Raw genomic sequence first — 16,899 nt, 5'->3', positions numbered from 1 at the left:
CTTTCAGCACCTCAGTCAGTAAACAAATGAGCCGTACCGTGCCTTTGGCCGCCATCCCAAATCATCTTCTTTTACCTTTTGTCTACCTTATACTTTCTTACTGGTGTTCTTAATTTACATTTCTCTTCTCTTTTTCATCGATCTGTTAATTCTTCACTGATTCCCACTTCCTCACGCGTATCATGGGAAATAATTAGAAACCTCTGGCCACATTCTCGGCTCGCCTTGTGCCTGTTCGTTCTCCTTCGCTGATCTGCCCACCACAGTCCACACACCACACGCCTCCTACCCCTCCCCACTCGCCTCTCATGGCCCGGCGCCCGGCCCCATCATAATCCCCTCCCCGCTCGTTCCCACCCGCTGTGGGCCCTCTCGCCGCCTCTCCGCTATGCGGCCCGTCACGTTCAGGTGTCCTCTCCCGACCGTGAATCACGGCGAGCGGCGGCGGCCGCCGTCCGCATTCAGAGTGGTCCCGGTAACTAGGCAACAGCGCCGCCGCCGACAATGTATGGCGCCGCTCGGCGCGGGCCAGCGTCGGATCGCCTCTGATTGCGGCGGCGGGACGAGCGGCCGCCGCGCTCGCCGGCCTCAGCACGGCGCCAGGTCCGGGCTGGGCGTGCGGCACGTGCCGAGGCGTGTTTGAGAGTCCGGTCGCGCAGCTCTCGCACCGCCGCCGAAAGGATTATGATCGGTAGCGCGACGGCGAAGTTAGCTAGGCTAGAGGACTTAGCATCAATAAATTAGTCGGATTAAATGAGAGATGTGATATTTGTCAGGAGAGCGACGACTGAGATTGCGTGCCATTTTCCCTGAGTGTCTGCAGAGTGCGCATGTGCGCGTCGTCGTCGTGTATCATGTCAAAACAACCCCCCATTGAGAATGTGGCGAGCGGGCACAAACTAAGCAATGCGACTAGTAAGTCGTCCCCCATCTACTTGGAGGAACACTAGTACAGCTAATATCAAGTTTGTTAAAGACTAACGGCAATGCCCGATGCGGCAAATAACTCGCCATGGAACATAAAAAAATTGTTCTTCTGATTATAAGGCATCGGGCATCAGCGTACGCTCAGTCTGTGTGCTGTGACAAATCATTACTGAGCCCATGCTCTTGCATGCCTCCTAACGCCTTAGTGGGGCAGCACTGCCAAACAACTACAGTCACACAGGAGATAGGAATAACGATGCGAGAATAAATGCCCTGAGGAGTTTTCGCAAGATCAATCACAGGCCAATGCGCCAGCAGCCGCCGGTCGAGCAGCCCCATGAGTCCAGGTGGAGCGGCTGCCCTGACCTCACGTCTCGGCCGCCAGACGGAAGTCTATCAGACGCAGTGTAATCCCCGGACGCCGGGACCGAGTCGGCCTGAGCTCATCACTAAACATGAGCGGCGTCGCGCCGGCCGTGCCGCTCGCTCCGCCTCGATTATTCATGGCACGCCCCACACGCCGCCGGGTAAACACGTGTCTAATAGGCACGTGCCAATAATCATTCACCACCACATCTGTCAGAGTAAATTATCACTTGCAGCGGGCGCGGTCGCGGATTCGGGTAGTAATTATCACATTATTGTTTCAGTGAATGAGAGGACGGGCTCGGCAGGCAGCTGCCGGCGTCTGCGGGCTCGTCTGACTGGCATGCGGCCGACCGGTGTGTACCTATGCGAGTGAGCCGGGATATACCAGGAGCTGATCAAACAGGGGGCCGATGGGCGGCGGCTCGGCCCTGGTCCTGGTGTTTGCTGATGTCCCGGTTGTTAACCGCCGAAGACAGCTAGACACATCACGCACCATTAGATGATCATTACAGCCACACAAATGCAACATGCATGATGATGGTCGTTGGCGGGCGCTCTGTCAACATAAAATAAGATGCATGTGGCACCGGAATATAATCAGCCGGGGTGATTGAAAGGCCCATGACAGTAAGTATACGTATACCCTCAGAGGTGTAGTGGTGCGTAATTTGGTTCGGACATGGCGGAATATCAGTAATTAGTCTGGGACTGTGTCGTCCAAAGGGACACTAGCTGCAACGCTTCATCAATACCTTTCGGAATGCAGACTGAAATATTATGCCAGGCCAGAGCATTGCTTTGCATGATGATACTCCCGTGCATGGTGTCTGCGGTCCTCAGTTAACTACGTTAACTGAGGCAACGAGACTACGTTGCCCTAAACTTTGTTTATGATTACATTTCTTGTCTCGTTTCCCTTTCACTTGTGTATTGTATTGTGGACTCCAGGTCAGGTCAACTCCTCAGATTCCATAGGACGTAAGAAAGCGCAGCTCAAAACGTAAAGAAACAAAAAAAAACCGATCGTGATGGACGCATAACGTTGAAGATTCTTTCCAAAAACCAAAGATTAATTTTCTGGCCTAACGACTCAAATTCATAGGTCAGGGAGCTTGTCCTGCGGAGATGTTTATTGGCGACGCGCCCTATCGACCAGTCTAGTGGCACTCGGCTGCAAATCGCTTGAACGGCTTCTGATGATGTGACACTGGGGATATGAGCTATTACATACAACCTCATATGGCCCCATCGCGAATATTCAACAACCGAATATTCAACAACAACGCTCTACTGAGCTCACCGACTCCCTACAGATTCATCGTGAGCACCCCTGGCGGCGGAGGGCCGAAGCTCGCTGCTCCCTCACCCCGCGGCTCTAATGGTTTTATCAATATTCATCCTCCAAGCCGCGACTAAATGGCGCCGGACACGTAAGCGTCCGTCGCCGACCGGCCTCCCCGCCCCGATGTGTGGGTCGTAGGAAACGATCTGAGGATGGCTGTCGGAAAACGACAGCTGAGGGTGACTGTCGGGAAACGACAGTTGACCGAGGCGGCAGCGCGGCGGGGTGCCCGACCGGGCCGATGTGCTGGTGGTGGGCGGGGCTCCAGACGGACAGAGACATGCGGCGGGGCTGGATAGCCATACAGCCGCATCGACACCAGCACAAAGCTCTCGATGGAGACATGGGAGACAACCATAGGCAGAGTCCCGGAAATGAATAAGGGTGACTGGGAGAGGTGGAAGCACATTGTGAGTCAAGTTGTTAATGTGCCACAGAACGGACGCAAAACTGTCCCCAAGAGTTCGCGGGGACAATGGTACGTTACATAGAGGGTGGTGGACCGCTCGCTGCCTGTCTCCCTCGGGTTAAGTCAATTGTTTATTTAGACCAAGATGCTTTCATATGCGAGGGAATCTGTGACAACGTTTTGGCTACAAAAGGGCTGTCGGCGTGGTCGTACTTGAGCATAGTATGTGCCTGGTGCGGGCTCTTCAATGACGTGTTCCTCGGGACCAGTTTTTGAGACCATGCGCAGCTTGTAGGCAGTCGTTGATGATGATGATGATGATGATGATGATGATGATGATGATGATGATTGGCGTCTCAGGGCGCCCTAACAAATAAGGTCATTGTGTCTCTGTTGGACTATCGAACAGGTGTATACGTGAAGCATTGCTTTTCATTTCATAAGACATTGTGGGGTCATTTTACTTCGTTGTGACATTGTATGCTCAAGAATGAACTACATTTCAGACGTGTCCGCAGCATACATTCTCCGCCGACACTGTGGCGATAGAAGAAATCAAGGGCTCCAAACAAGTAAACAGCGATTTGCTAGCACCCACGTCTCAAGGCCTTGCATAGTCAAAACGTCGAAGTCGCCAGGCACGTAGCCAGAATTTGATCAAGGGGAGAAATATCAAATGTAAAGTTTTCTCCAGTACAGTAGTGCGTATTAACCGTGACCGTTGTCATGGCTACCCACGCAGAAAACCCTCAAAGCTTTGCTGCGAAACCCTGATGAATAAATTGACCATTTGCAAACCCACCTGTTCAAGGGAGTGCTCAACAGTTATATGGGGTTTTGAACTGAAACAGGCACTCTGAAGACCTTTCGTTGCTGCTCACAATCCTGCCCTTCTCAAGTCCTCAGTCCGTCTAGTTTCTGAACTATACGCCCGCAAAAATGGGTGAGTGTATAACGGAGAGATTGTTTCAAAGTCACTTGGACATACATGGTGTAATAAGAACGGCGTTCAAAAACAGTCTTTCCATAATCCGTGCGGTGATCAGGGCCAAGAAAAATATAATTGTCGAGGCGTTCACGTCTGGCGTTTGTGAGCGCAATCTCCGGGTGTAAGGACTGTCAACTGGCTCTCAATCAATGTTGTGCACAGCACGATGACGTAATCAAACCATGGCGCATAGAGGGGCATATTAACTAAACAGAGAATTGTGGTGTCTAGATCAGCTTTTTCCACTTAGTATACCCATAGTTATAGGTGAGCTTGTTTCGTCATATCTCATGCTTATTTCAATATCTTTAAATATGAACCATCCCCTTTAAGCAGAGCTTTGCTGCTGGTGCTATATATGGCTTTGCTGGTGCGTAAATAACTGTCAGGAGTACAGATCGAAACCGGTAGGCGGTCGATGACTTCACGGCCCACGACAGCCTGTATCTACTTTCTGTCACCTCGCAGGTTCAATCATTTCGACATGGTAACAACATTCTATAACGTTGATGTGCTGTGTATAGTGCATTAAAAATAATCGTCTGTACCAAACCCAGGCGGCAGTCAAAACACGGGAGCCCCAACACGTGCAAGACCCGCTGCACCCCGGCCGCGTGGGGAGGCAGCAGTACCGCACAATCCTGTACAGGTGGCAGCACTAGCCCAACTGTGCGACCGTACCGGACCGATCCGACCAAATGCACACGCCAGTCCTTGGCAATTAAAAGACCCGCGCTCGCACCTTACAACATATTTAGTTCAATCATATGATATCTGGGATAATTCCGATGGGCCTAATACAATGAAAACGCACGGAGTTGTGCAGGAAAGTGTTCCACTGCACGATACATGTTCCCTTCAGTTTGATGCAAGGCACATCAAGTCTCAGGGGCGTAGTCCCACAACATACGCTGGGGTTCCTGAAGTGAAATTTAAAGCAAACAACCGCAAAAACGCGCCAGCAGAGGAGTCCTCCCTGGACTTGGCCCACTTTTCCCTGAAAGCTGGGGGACCAAAGCGAAAGTTGGGAGGCCTCCCCCATACCGAACAAGAATCTCCACCCCAGGCAAGGCTCCTTCCCTCTGCCGCGATTTGGCCCCAGAGACAACATTCGACGGTGATGGCTTTATTGTACGATGTAAAAACTACTCTGTAGAGCACGGGACAGACGTACACTTGTGTATGTGTGCGGTGTGGTCGGTAGGCGGCGACGGCACGCGGCAGGCCCACCAGCGGCGGCCTCTGGATGCGGCGCCGCCCCGGCCTGGTCTACTCATCTAAAACATGCGGCCGGCCGGCCGGCTCGGCTCCGCCCGGCTCCACCGGGCGGCGCTAATGAGAATGACGCGGGGCGCGGCTAGAGGAAGTAGTCCGGCTGCGGCGTTTTGGACGGCACGCCGCGGCTCTCTTTGGGTGCCGCCTCGAAAATCGTGAAGTTGCGCCGCAGGTGTTCGTCCAGCTCCAGGATGGCGGCCACGTTACCGCACCTGGAGAGCGGCCGAGGCCGGAGGCGAGGTCAGCAGCGGTCGGTAGTGGGTCAGAACGGGTCAGCAGGGAGTCACCGTCGGCCCCAGCCATTGGTCCCCAGGGACTGGCTTAACACCCGTAAAGACGAACATTGCCCACCATATGCCGCCATAAGTCAAAACAGTTCACCATACGACACGTACCACATCAGTCATCAGCTGATGTCAGTTCCGGTCAGAATAACCACGCCAGATCCGCATGCACGCTCCACCCAGCTAACCCCATAAATAAAACCAGTCGTCACTTGCTAATCTGATAAGCCCAATTAGTTAAGCCATCAGATCAAGGACTGCCAGCACCAGTGAAAAGTGGCACCTTCAAGGAAGTGTTCCACATTTGTATGGGGTTTCGAACTAAAACAGCTATCATGAAGATCATTCGAAGCCGTTGACAGCGATACCCTTCTTAGGACCAAGGACCCCAGAGTTTCTGAGCTACACACCCGCGCCGATTTACGGACCATGTTGCGCAGGCCATTCCTAGCCCATAAGTTGTGCATAACGCCATAACGGCATCACCTGAATCCTGTCATCACATAGGCTATGCGGTGTTCAAATCGGCCAAAGAGGACGTTATCATTAAATCTTCCAGACTTGTCGTTCCTGGGCATGACCTCCAAATATACTGGACCCCAATTAGTTTGCAATCCCCGTTCAGCAAGCTACGCAACTGTCATATGTTACCAACCAACTTAAGAAAAGTGCCATAAATGAGCCTGTAATACAATCAAACTTCTTAGGCTAACGGATAAATATGCGGAACACTACGAAAAGGGCCAAAACAGAAGTGTGTAACGATATTTGGCTCAGTGAACACTTCCAGCACCGTCCTGCGGCCTCTCGGCGAATTTGACGTATTACAAGTGAGTACTACCGTGGCCATTTCTCACGGCTAGTTTGGCAACACCTCACCGTTACAAAGGTTCCACGACGCAGTCAAACAATGACGCAACGTTCAGAATATTTACTTAAAGTACAAATTGTGTTGCCTAGAGCAGTCTTTTCCACTCAAAAGCATACCAGTTGTTATAAGCGATCTTATTTCATAATAACGTTTGCTATCTGATCAATATCTTCAACTGTTGAACATTCTCTTTAAGCCACAAGATTGAAACACAACTGCATCCCGATCAGGAGGGGCGGACACCAGTGAGTCACCTTACTCCAGCTTCTGTCCATAAGGTAGGCTTCCATCATCACCCCGCTGCTACGAGCAAGACAAGTGTAGTACAGTAACTTAGGGCCGTTCATTATTGACGTACATCCCAAGAAAAGACACGTTGTTCTGGCCTCCAATTAACCTAAAGATGAGGAGATGTAATGGGCGCATCTTTTCTTATGACAGGAGCCAACTGCATCCGAATCTAATGTTTGATATTCCTTTTAAATATGCTAGCATGATTTGCGACCACACCTAAGCGAAACAGTATGCTGTCCAATTCCTCCCTTGTTGTGTTTCTGTTACACTCCATCAGTCCGTCTCCCTTTGTAACGGTACTCATGGGCAGTCCCTTAGACTGTCTCCAACTTGGTGCAACCGACGCAGACATGGTCCGGATTTGCTAACGGTGTGGTTCAGCTTACACTTCGCATGAAAACCACACCCAGCATACAATACGCCAGAAGCTTCTTCGTCGCATGATGTGGCCGTCCCGTTTAATTGATGTTGGTTTTGAAGCCGGTGCAAGCACCGCGCACAGTCCGCCTAGCGAGCCCTGACCGGTAGCAGTAGTTTGGCGCGGACCAGACGGTGAGCACGGTGTCGTCAAAGTGCCACTTGTATCCCTCCATGACGAGCTGGTGGGCGCGGCAGATCATGTCCACGTTGTTGTTGCGGTTGAACTGCTGCACCACGTCCGAGCCGAACAGGTAGCCGGCACCGCGCGGGCTCACGCCCCAGCCCTGCCGGCCGAGGCAGGAACACCGCAGCTCAGAGACGTGACCCCAGGGGCAGCACAGGTCACAGGTGTGAGGGGTCAGCGGGAAGGCCATCCGAGTCCAACAGGCCGGGGGAGGGTCACCGCAGCTCAGAGGCGTGACCCCAGGGGCAGCACAGATCACAGGTGTGAGGGGTCAGGGAGAAGGCTATCCGAGCCCAGCAGAGGTGGCTAGTACCGCGCGGACTCACGCCCCAGCCCTGCCGGCCGGGGCAGGGACACCACAGCTCAGAGACGTGACCCCAGGGGCAGCACAGGTCACAGGTGTGAGGGGTCAGGGAGAAGGTTATCCGAGCCCAGCAGAGGTGGCCGGCGCCAGGCGGACTCACACCCCAGTCCTGTCGGCCGGGAGGACGGCTGTGGGGAGAGGGGGGTCATAACTATTTAGGGGGTGTGTGCCGTGGGAGAACACAGCTGACAGGCCTCACTGGGTCGATCACGGGACACTAATGAGCATAACGATACAACGTGGGAGAATACAGCTGACAGGCCTCACTGGGTCGATCACGGGACACTAATGAGCATAACGATACAACGTGGGAGAACACAGCTGACAGGCCTCACTGGGTCGATCACGGGACACTAATGAGCATAACGATACAACGTGGGAGAATACAGCTGACAGGCCTCACTGGGTCGATCACGGGACACTAATAAGCATAACGATACAACGTGGGAGAATACAGCTGACAGGCCTCACTGGGTCGATCACGGGACACTAATGGGCATAACGATACAACGTGGGAGAACACAGCTGACAGGCCTCATTGGGTCGATCACGGGACACTAATGGGCATAACGATACAACGTGGGAGAACACAGCTGACAGGCCTCACTGGGTCGATCACGGGACACTAATGAGCATAACGATACAAACGTGGGAGAACACAGCTGACAGGCCTCACTGGGTCGATCACGGGACACTAATGAGCATAACGATACAACGTGGGAGAACACAGCTGACAGGCCTCACTGGGTCGATCACGGGACACTAATGGGCATACGATACAACGTGGGAGAACACAGCTGACAGGCCTCACTGGGTCGATCACGGGACACTAATGGGCATAACGATACAACGTGGGAGAACACAGCTGACAGGCCTCACTGGGTCGATCACGGGACACTAATGAGCATAACGATACAACGTGGGAGAACACAGCTGACAGGCCTCACTGGGTCGATCACGGGACACTAATGGGCATAACGATACAACGTGGGAGAACACAGCTGACAGGCCTCACTGGGTCGATCACGGGACACTAATGAGCATAACGATACAACGTGGGAGAACACAGCTGACAGGCCTCACTGGGTCGATCACGGGACACTAATGGGCATAACGATACAACGTGGGAGAACACAGCTGACAGGCCTCACTGGGTCGATCACGGGACACTAATGGGCATAACGATACAACGTGGGAGAACACAGCTGACAGGCCTCACTGGGTCGATCACGGGACACTAATGGGCATAACGATACAACGTGGGAGAACACAGCTGACAGGCCTCACTGGGTCGATCACGGGACACTAATGAGCATAACGATACAACGTGGGAGAATACAGCTGACAGGCCTCACTGGGTCGATCACGGGACACTAATGAGCATAACGATACAACGATATAACGTAAGTGGGATGGGGCTCTTCGTTGAAAAAACAAAAATGACCTGTCCATGCCAAATGTGTGACATGTAAATATAAAAACAAACGACACAAGCACTGCATCGACCTGTGATTAGAACCTAAGCTTAAGGCACAGCATTGATGCATTTGCTGTAACTGAAGTAGCACTTCACCACAACAGGTCGTCTGGAGATAGTCCCCACCATGGCATAACTATCTGGTGGTTTTATCGTTCACAAATATGACGTCTTCGTAGAAGGAGGTCATGCTCCACGCGCAGCCGGGTAGCGGGCCTGATAACGACCGGCAGACAGATAAGTCGTATGGCCCGACAGCGCTGGAGCCGAGCGTCGCACAACGCGAGGACTATCCGAGTCGGCCGCCGGCATGGCGCTGTTCAACGTTCAGGATAGATGGCAAACATCAATAAATAGGGCGCGAGATAATCCAAACGACACGTTGGAAGGCAAAAATATTGCATTCTGAGGAAAATCGGCCCGTCGGGATCGGATCACCTCCTAAGCGGTGCCAGGGGGGGGGGGGGTCACACTTGGTCAGCGGCCAGCGACCTGCCGCTCACCGCTCTCCAACAACGCCATTGACTGCACACCAGACACTTGAGCCCGACACCTGTGGCGACTTTTTGTGCAGACAATGCGCGACGTGATGGGCACAGGTGTCAGTGTTTCGTGCCGTCAAGTGGAGCACCAATGCGGCGCTCTATGTTGCGCACCCAAAGAAAGTCAGCAGACCGAAAGATCGAAAAAGGTGGAAGTGCGAGAAGAGCGAACAGGAAGACAAGCCTACCAGGACCGACATGCACCTACACCAACCACAAATCAGCAGATCAGCAGTGTCACTAACCTGCATGTCGTCCGGGTCGGACAGAGCAGGTCGCACATGGGGCCGTCGTGTCACTGACCTGCATGTCGTCCGGGTCGGACCAGAGCAGGTCGCACATGGGGCCGTCGTGTCACTGACCTGCATGTCGTCAGGGTTGGACCAGAGCAGGTCGCACATGGGGCCGTCGTGTCACTGACCTGCATGTCGTCCGGGTCGGACCAGACCAGGTCGCACATAGGGCCGTCGTCACTGACCTGCATGTCATCCGGGTCAGACCAGAGCAGGTCGCACATGGGGCCGTCGTGCGGAACCTCCTGTTTCCGGTCGATGGTTCGGATCTGGTCCAGCGTGTTGATGGTCGGCGACAGGCCGCCATGTACGCAGAATATCTGCCGACGGGCGGGCGGTCATCGGCCAGCGGACGCCAGTCGGCCGCGCCGCGTCGCACGGAGCGCAACGGCACGCGAATACCAGAGGGGACCACCGAACGGGACGCCAAGGGGCGAGCCTGAACACGTCATCTCGGCGTCCTGCTACCGTGCCGACAGGGGGTGCACAGCGCCGTGCGCAGCCATCACTGGGCCTTCGTGCTTAATGTCCGCAGCGCATTCGTTACGCGGATGAAAGTCCCGAAGATCGGCACGTCGAATCGGGACCACAGTAGACACATGTAGTTCATATGGAACCATGAGGTTTGAGGCGTCCACATTCACACCAACCCAAGAGCGCAAACAACGTCCCGTCTGCCCCGCGCCAGCACCCGACATGCTAAGTACCCTTAGCGCGCAATATTGTACAACCCCGCAGCTACCGGCACTGCCAGCGTCCGACCTTGCCGTCGATGATGGCTGACAGGCTGAGGAAGTCGAAGATCTCGGTGCAGTAGCGCCAGACGGTGACGCTGCCGTACTTGCGCAGGCACTCCTCGTAGAAGCCGTACACCTGGGTAATCTGGCGCGACTCATGGTTGCCGCGGATTAGCGTTATCCGGTCCGGGTACCGCACCTGGCCGGCGGCACAAAGCCATCACCAACGCACACACACACGCACGCACGCACGCACGCACGCACGCACGCACGCACGCACGCACGCACGCACGCACGCACGCACACACACACACACACACACACCCCTTTTGGTGCACGAGAGCCAGTGAGGCGACGGGGCATGGCCATTGTGAACAGGCGGCTGACGTGGCATCAGCACGTGACAGAGCGTCACGGGCATAGCCAACGTAACAACGCGCTCTGCCAGGTTCTGCGGAGTGCCACACGTAAGTGAAGCTCGCTGACCGCTACATCCGAAATCTACACACCATCCGACCTGGATTTCCCACGAGGAAGACAATGGCATCCAGTGCAGGTCTAAGTGCGTGAAGCAGATATTCAGATTAGCAACGGCACAAAATGTTTGCACAAGTGGTGTTCGGATTAGACTACTCGCTAACAACTGACTGTTGCACGGAGCTGAACAATAACTATGTCATTTGAGAGGTCTGGCAGTGATTATCCCGTCACGCAGTTGCGACAGCTGCCTTTGGTCCAGGCGTCTTGCCTCACCACGTAAATACGACGCCCTAGGCTAGAGCCGATCCAAGTGGCGACCCAGCGCGTCTGCCACTTCTTTTGAGACCGAAATCGTGTACAGGGCCGCAATGGCAATGGATCTGGAGCTGCCTCGGCCGCACTGCAGCTCCAGAGGTCAAACATGTTGATAGGATTGTAGAATACACTTTTGAAAGTGACGTGATCCCGTTAAGACGATTGGACAATATTTCAAAGCTTGTATAATACACAATGTGCAATCTTTCAGAGAAACAGATATCCAAAAAGTTGGTAGCCTCTTGATTAATGCAGTACCTTGTTGGTCACAAGTAGGTTCCCCGTAATGCAAAAATGCAGCCCAGTTCTAGTCTTACCAAAGCCTTGTGGCAGGGGACACCAGACACACTGGTATGTTCCCTATGGTGGCACTTGTAGGTCCACAGCACTATGGCTTAAGATGAAAAGTTAGACATATATGACAATATCACTTTCAACACACCATTTTCACTATCAACAAACCTTGAGGGCCAGCAAGAGCAGGAATGTCTCAACACTGTAGAATCCTCGATCGACGAAGTCACCCATGAACAGGTAATTTGTATCAGGAACATCACCACCAACTTTAAAGAGCTCCTTCAAATCATAGAACTGGCCATGGATATCTCCACACACCTGAAAAAGATCAAAGACATCTCAGTAACACAATTGTATCCATATCTGTGATATGTGATGATGTAGCATGATGATGTGGATAGCAATGCCTAAATAAAGAGCCATAAGTACAATATGGCTATCAAAAAGATGTGTTCATGATGCAAAAGAGATGCTGCTCCATGATATCATGATGCTATACAAACATTGCTCCGCAATAAAGAACATAATCAGTGCAGCAGTCCCAAACCACATCAAGACAAATTATAACAGCAGGGCAGCTTATCACAAAGCATATTACAATATCCACAGATTTTTACTCACTGTGACAGGTGAATCCACCCTTTGTACATTGCTTTCCTCAACCAAGATCTCTCTTGCTTTCGCACAGAGAGCTTTAACTTCTGACTCCTTAATGATCTCGCATCTTCTTAGCTGTTCTATCTGTCTATCCAGGTCACTGGTATCACACATCCCCACTGCAACAGAGGAAGCCAGGTCAAAGACAGGTCTGCAGCATTCATCAGTAATATTAGCTTTCTCCAAATCTTGAATAGCCCAAAATTTCGACTTGAAGTAGCCGACTCAACCGAACAAATCCGATTTGACTACATGCACATCACTATGAGAGTAATACATTCCATCTGCCTTGCTTTTTCCAATGTGTGTTCTGTGTTCTTGCTCTTCCAACATGTGTTGTGTACTTGCTTTTTCAAACATGCGCTCTCTGTGGTTGCTTTTTCCAACGTGTGTCCCGTTGTTGCTTTTTCAAACATGTGTTCTGCATTCTTGCTTTTTCGAACGTGTGTTTGACACATTACCGCGTTACAGTGGCTCCTTTCCAGACACCCTTTGGCTTTGAGAATGAGAGCATCACTTAATCCATATAACACACTGGATCAAACTTTAACCGACCAACTTCTCTGTAACACACCCTAGCCTGCTGGGCATAGCTGCAAGGCATTGACAGTGTAATTTGGACACAACAATAAGTAAATTCACATCATTACATCTTGACAGTGCTGTAATGGAACCACCCACTATTATAGACATAGCTAGTCCTGACATTTCACTAGTGTGTTTTTGAAACATACCCCAAAGGTGGGTAATCCATTGAATGGGAATGAAACTGAAGATAATGAAATGAAGATAGTGAGGCAAGCTTTAGATATGATGAAATAAGCTCACTTATTATTGGCATGCTTTAAGTGGAAAAGATCGCTCAGGACAGCACAATAACCGTATTCAGTAAATATGCTCTTAAATACATTATTGTTTGATTGGAGTATTGTGCCTTGCAAAACATTGATTGAGGGCCCGTTGACGCCCGCTACGTCTGTGAATCGTGTTCACGAACGCCAGACATTAACGACTCCGCAATATTCGCCTTGCCCTTGACTAACACATGGACAATGGGATGACAGGATTTGAATGACATTATTATGGCAATGTGGATGTCTGGATGACCTTAAAAAAGTCTGCACATCATCGCGAACACGTAGCTCAGAAACTAAACAGCTTTAGGTCTCATGCAGGACAGGGCTGTGAACTGCAGGAAATGATTTTCAAGGTGGCTCCTTCAGTTTAAAATCCCATACAAGTGTGGAATGCTCCCTTTAAGTACATGACTTGTGCAGATGCTGTCAATGCCACCCACACTGCCCAAGTCACCAGAAGTGCACTTTTCACTGGGCACCTTTACCAAACAGTACTGGGGAACTGAATATACCTCACAGCTCAGCATTACAACATGGCCACAGTCTAGTGTTTTGTCATACTTTGAGCATCCACACACTTAAAAGGCATGGATGAAAATACTGCTTAAAAATTTGGCTTCTTGAAGCCACTGCTATCCTCTAACCACTTTGACTCACTTTAATGGTGTTATTCAAGTGAGACACAGAGTATTTTAACTCACACACTTACTCACTTTTACATAAACCCATTGCTCAGTCAATCAAATATAAACAAGTTGTCATTAGGGCAGTGCAGCAATTTTGTAGATCTTATGGTTTTAAAATCACTTCTCATTAACAAAGCATATCATAAGTGTGCATACATCCTAATTTCCTTCCATGCATAACATCTGTGACGTGATGTAACAATATGTCTTCAATGTAGCCTTGTTCCCTGATCATTGTACAACAAATGTGTTGCACATCCCGTACTGATGATACTCAAAGGCTTCTAAATGATGACCCAATAATTTATAGATGCTGATAGCAACTGCTGCCTTATCCATGACATTTTTACATGCCACACTAAATTACATTTTTCCTGCCTTGGCATATTTGGCTCAGATATCAGACCACTTTGATCACTCGCAGCATGCAGTTGTTGCAGCCAAATACAACTGATTTCTTTTTAGGCACGCATAACTTCATTTGCCTTTTTTCATAGATGCATTCTGAATGGTTTGCTTATGGGGTTTTTGGATTCAGAGCATCTGCTTAGCATATCTTGAATGTACCCTGAATGTACCCTAAATCTACCACCAAAATTGTGCCACCCACCAATCAATTTTGCCTCTGACCTGGCTCTGGATTTTCCCTCCACCCTCTCACAAGACAGAAATGTGGAAGGCTGTATGTGCTCCACAATGCTGCACCACTGCTGCCTGAGCCCTGGATTGGCCCTCATTGCCAATTGCTAACTGACCTTTACATTTCAGATGGACTAACACAACATACCTGCTCAGGTCCAGCATCATCCCTAGACCACAAAGCTGGATATCTTCCTCCCATTATTGACATTATCTTTCACCTGATACAGCCAGAACCAACATAATTTTGGAAGTAACTGAGGTTATTTGCATTATGCTAATGTATACACCAATATTTTATGGATTCTGCACCTGCATGATATTGGCAGTGTCATATGCATGGCACAGCTATATCTTATTGATAAAAATTATTTCAATTCCCCTTTCTAACATACATATGCAAATTTGAACATCAATGTTTTAAAATTAAAGTGCATTTAATTAGTCCTTTTATTTCCTTTTTCAGGCCTCCAAATCCGGCATCTACATACCAGTGCCTTGAGACCCAGGGGCCACATTGCAAATACATGTCACATAGTGCATGTCCCATGTTCCTGTTAGCCATCACAACCAACATTCTGCACAAATCCATACATTCAAGTGCTGATAGTTTGGTACACTGTGCCACTGATTCAGCACTTAAAGGGCCAATGTTTCAAGGAGTTGTGATGCTTGAAAGAAAACTGGACATCAAACTACCAAAAAACAATCATTTGCACATGGGTAAGTTGAAAATTCAGCACATTGTGACCTGGCTAGAGTTTAACTAACCCCGGCACTGTGGTGCACCAATGACATGTAGAAGTGGTACAAGTGTACGCCTGGTGGGTGTCCACACAGTGGATATGTTCTTTGAAGGCCGGCCAGGGGGCAGATGCTTGGTGAGCGTGTGCCTGGGCATGTTGGTGTACCAGGTTGTTCACTCACAGTTATTTTTGTTTTAAAACTGCCATTTAATTGCTCCTTTATAAAAACACAAAAATTATATTAGGTGGTGGGTGCAACAAAGTATATTAAGTTGGTTCATAATGCATGCTGATAATGTGTTATACAAATGCTGTAAATATGTCTGCTTTAAGATATTTGAGCATCTCCTTATGTTATTCACACACAAAAATTGACTAGTGTGAGAGATCATAGGGTGTGGACTGTGCCAAGCATTGCAACACATGAAACTTGTGTCACTTAATGTTGTCATTCACCTGGAATTTCATGATTAGTGATGGACAGCACTGGTGCAACAAACCATGCTTAGCATGAACTCTGATCTCAAAACCATCCTACCAAATTGTTCTAATGAGAAAAAAAAAATCATTGAATCACCCAAATGTCAAACAGCACTGACATCCCACATCATGGTTACCTTTGTTCTTGTTTTCCAATCTTCAACTAAATTGCATGGATGCTTATCAGCACCAGGGTGACTGATAGCGCGTGAATATTTATAACAGGGCTGAATGAACAATTCAAGCACAATGCTCAGCAACAAGGCCTGAGCAGAGCTGGTTGGTTTGGTTGCTCACACGATAGTCCTCAGTCCAAAGAGCGTTTGCCTCAGGTCAACGTCCTTCCACCGCCAGACAATAAATAGGTTGACTCAACGGGCAGCAAATACGTTCCCTTGGGACTTGGTTTTAATAATAAGTAACTACCACAACTTCCTCGAACACGAAATGGCTAAATAATACCACTGAAAGACCGCGCCCGGCCACCCCTCGGCACGCTCAGGCTAACTTGATTCGAGTGATGCAGTGACGCACAGATCGCGGTGATGCAAGCAGCTTGCGGCAATATCTTAAGCTGGAGCGCCATAAATGTATCTCTTGCACGGGGAAACCCTTCATTTTCGTCAACGGCTGGTGCTTGGTAAGATTTTGATGACGTCAAAGATCTTAAAGTCAAGACTCTGTGTTATTGGCCTTTTTGCTGAAAAATAAGAGCAGTAGACAGTCACAAAAAAACAAATGAATATTCAAAGAAGGAAAATCGTTTGCGTCCCACGACTAGTTGTGGGCAAGGCACTGTCGTCATTTGTGTCCAAGATACCATGGTGGTCCCGCAGGGCACCGGCTTCGGTCGCTGTAGGGGACTAGCGCTCCCTCGGGTCCCAGATCCGGTAACGGTTGGACAGCGCAAGCTGTTCCTCTCAGGGCGTAGCGACCCTGCCGGCACGTGAGCTTCCCCTCCCTGTC

General features: G+C 50.2%; 1 protein-coding gene across 3 annotated transcripts; it reads right to left on the bottom strand.

Moving 5' to 3' along the window:
• Positions 1-5,148: 5,148 nt before the first annotated feature.
• Positions 5,149-16,456, bottom strand: Pp4-19C (protein phosphatase 19C). 3 transcript variants are annotated; one of them, XM_037233163.1, is made up of 7 exons: positions 16,071-16,456; positions 12,490-12,644; positions 12,034-12,186; positions 10,802-10,975; positions 10,225-10,359; positions 7,282-7,463; positions 5,149-5,522 (listed from the first exon to the last, which is right to left on the bottom strand). In XM_037233163.1, exons 2-7 carry the CDS (start codon positions 12,637-12,639, stop codon positions 5,393-5,395), a joined length of 924 nt encoding a protein of 307 aa, XP_037089058.1. In that variant the 5' UTR covers positions 12,640-12,644; positions 16,071-16,456; the 3' UTR covers positions 5,149-5,392. The 3 variants fall into 3 exon arrangements, with proteins under 3 accessions (XP_037089058.1, XP_037089059.1, XP_037089057.1); XM_037233164.1 differs by having other exon boundaries at positions 16,231-16,456; XM_037233162.1 differs by having other exon boundaries at positions 16,396-16,456.
• Positions 16,457-16,899: the final 443 nt, after the last annotated feature.

The sequence above is a fragment of the Pollicipes pollicipes genome, unplaced genomic scaffold (genome assembly GCF_011947565.3).
Source record: "Pollicipes pollicipes isolate AB1234 unplaced genomic scaffold, Ppol_2.1 Scaffold_7231;HRSCAF=8579_pilon_pilon_pilon, whole genome shotgun sequence".
In the NCBI taxonomy this organism is placed as follows: domain Eukaryota; kingdom Metazoa; phylum Arthropoda; class Thecostraca; order Pollicipedomorpha; family Pollicipedidae; genus Pollicipes; species Pollicipes pollicipes.
Note: the sequence above shows the minus strand (reverse complement) of the source record. Positions and strands in the feature narration are given on the sequence as shown.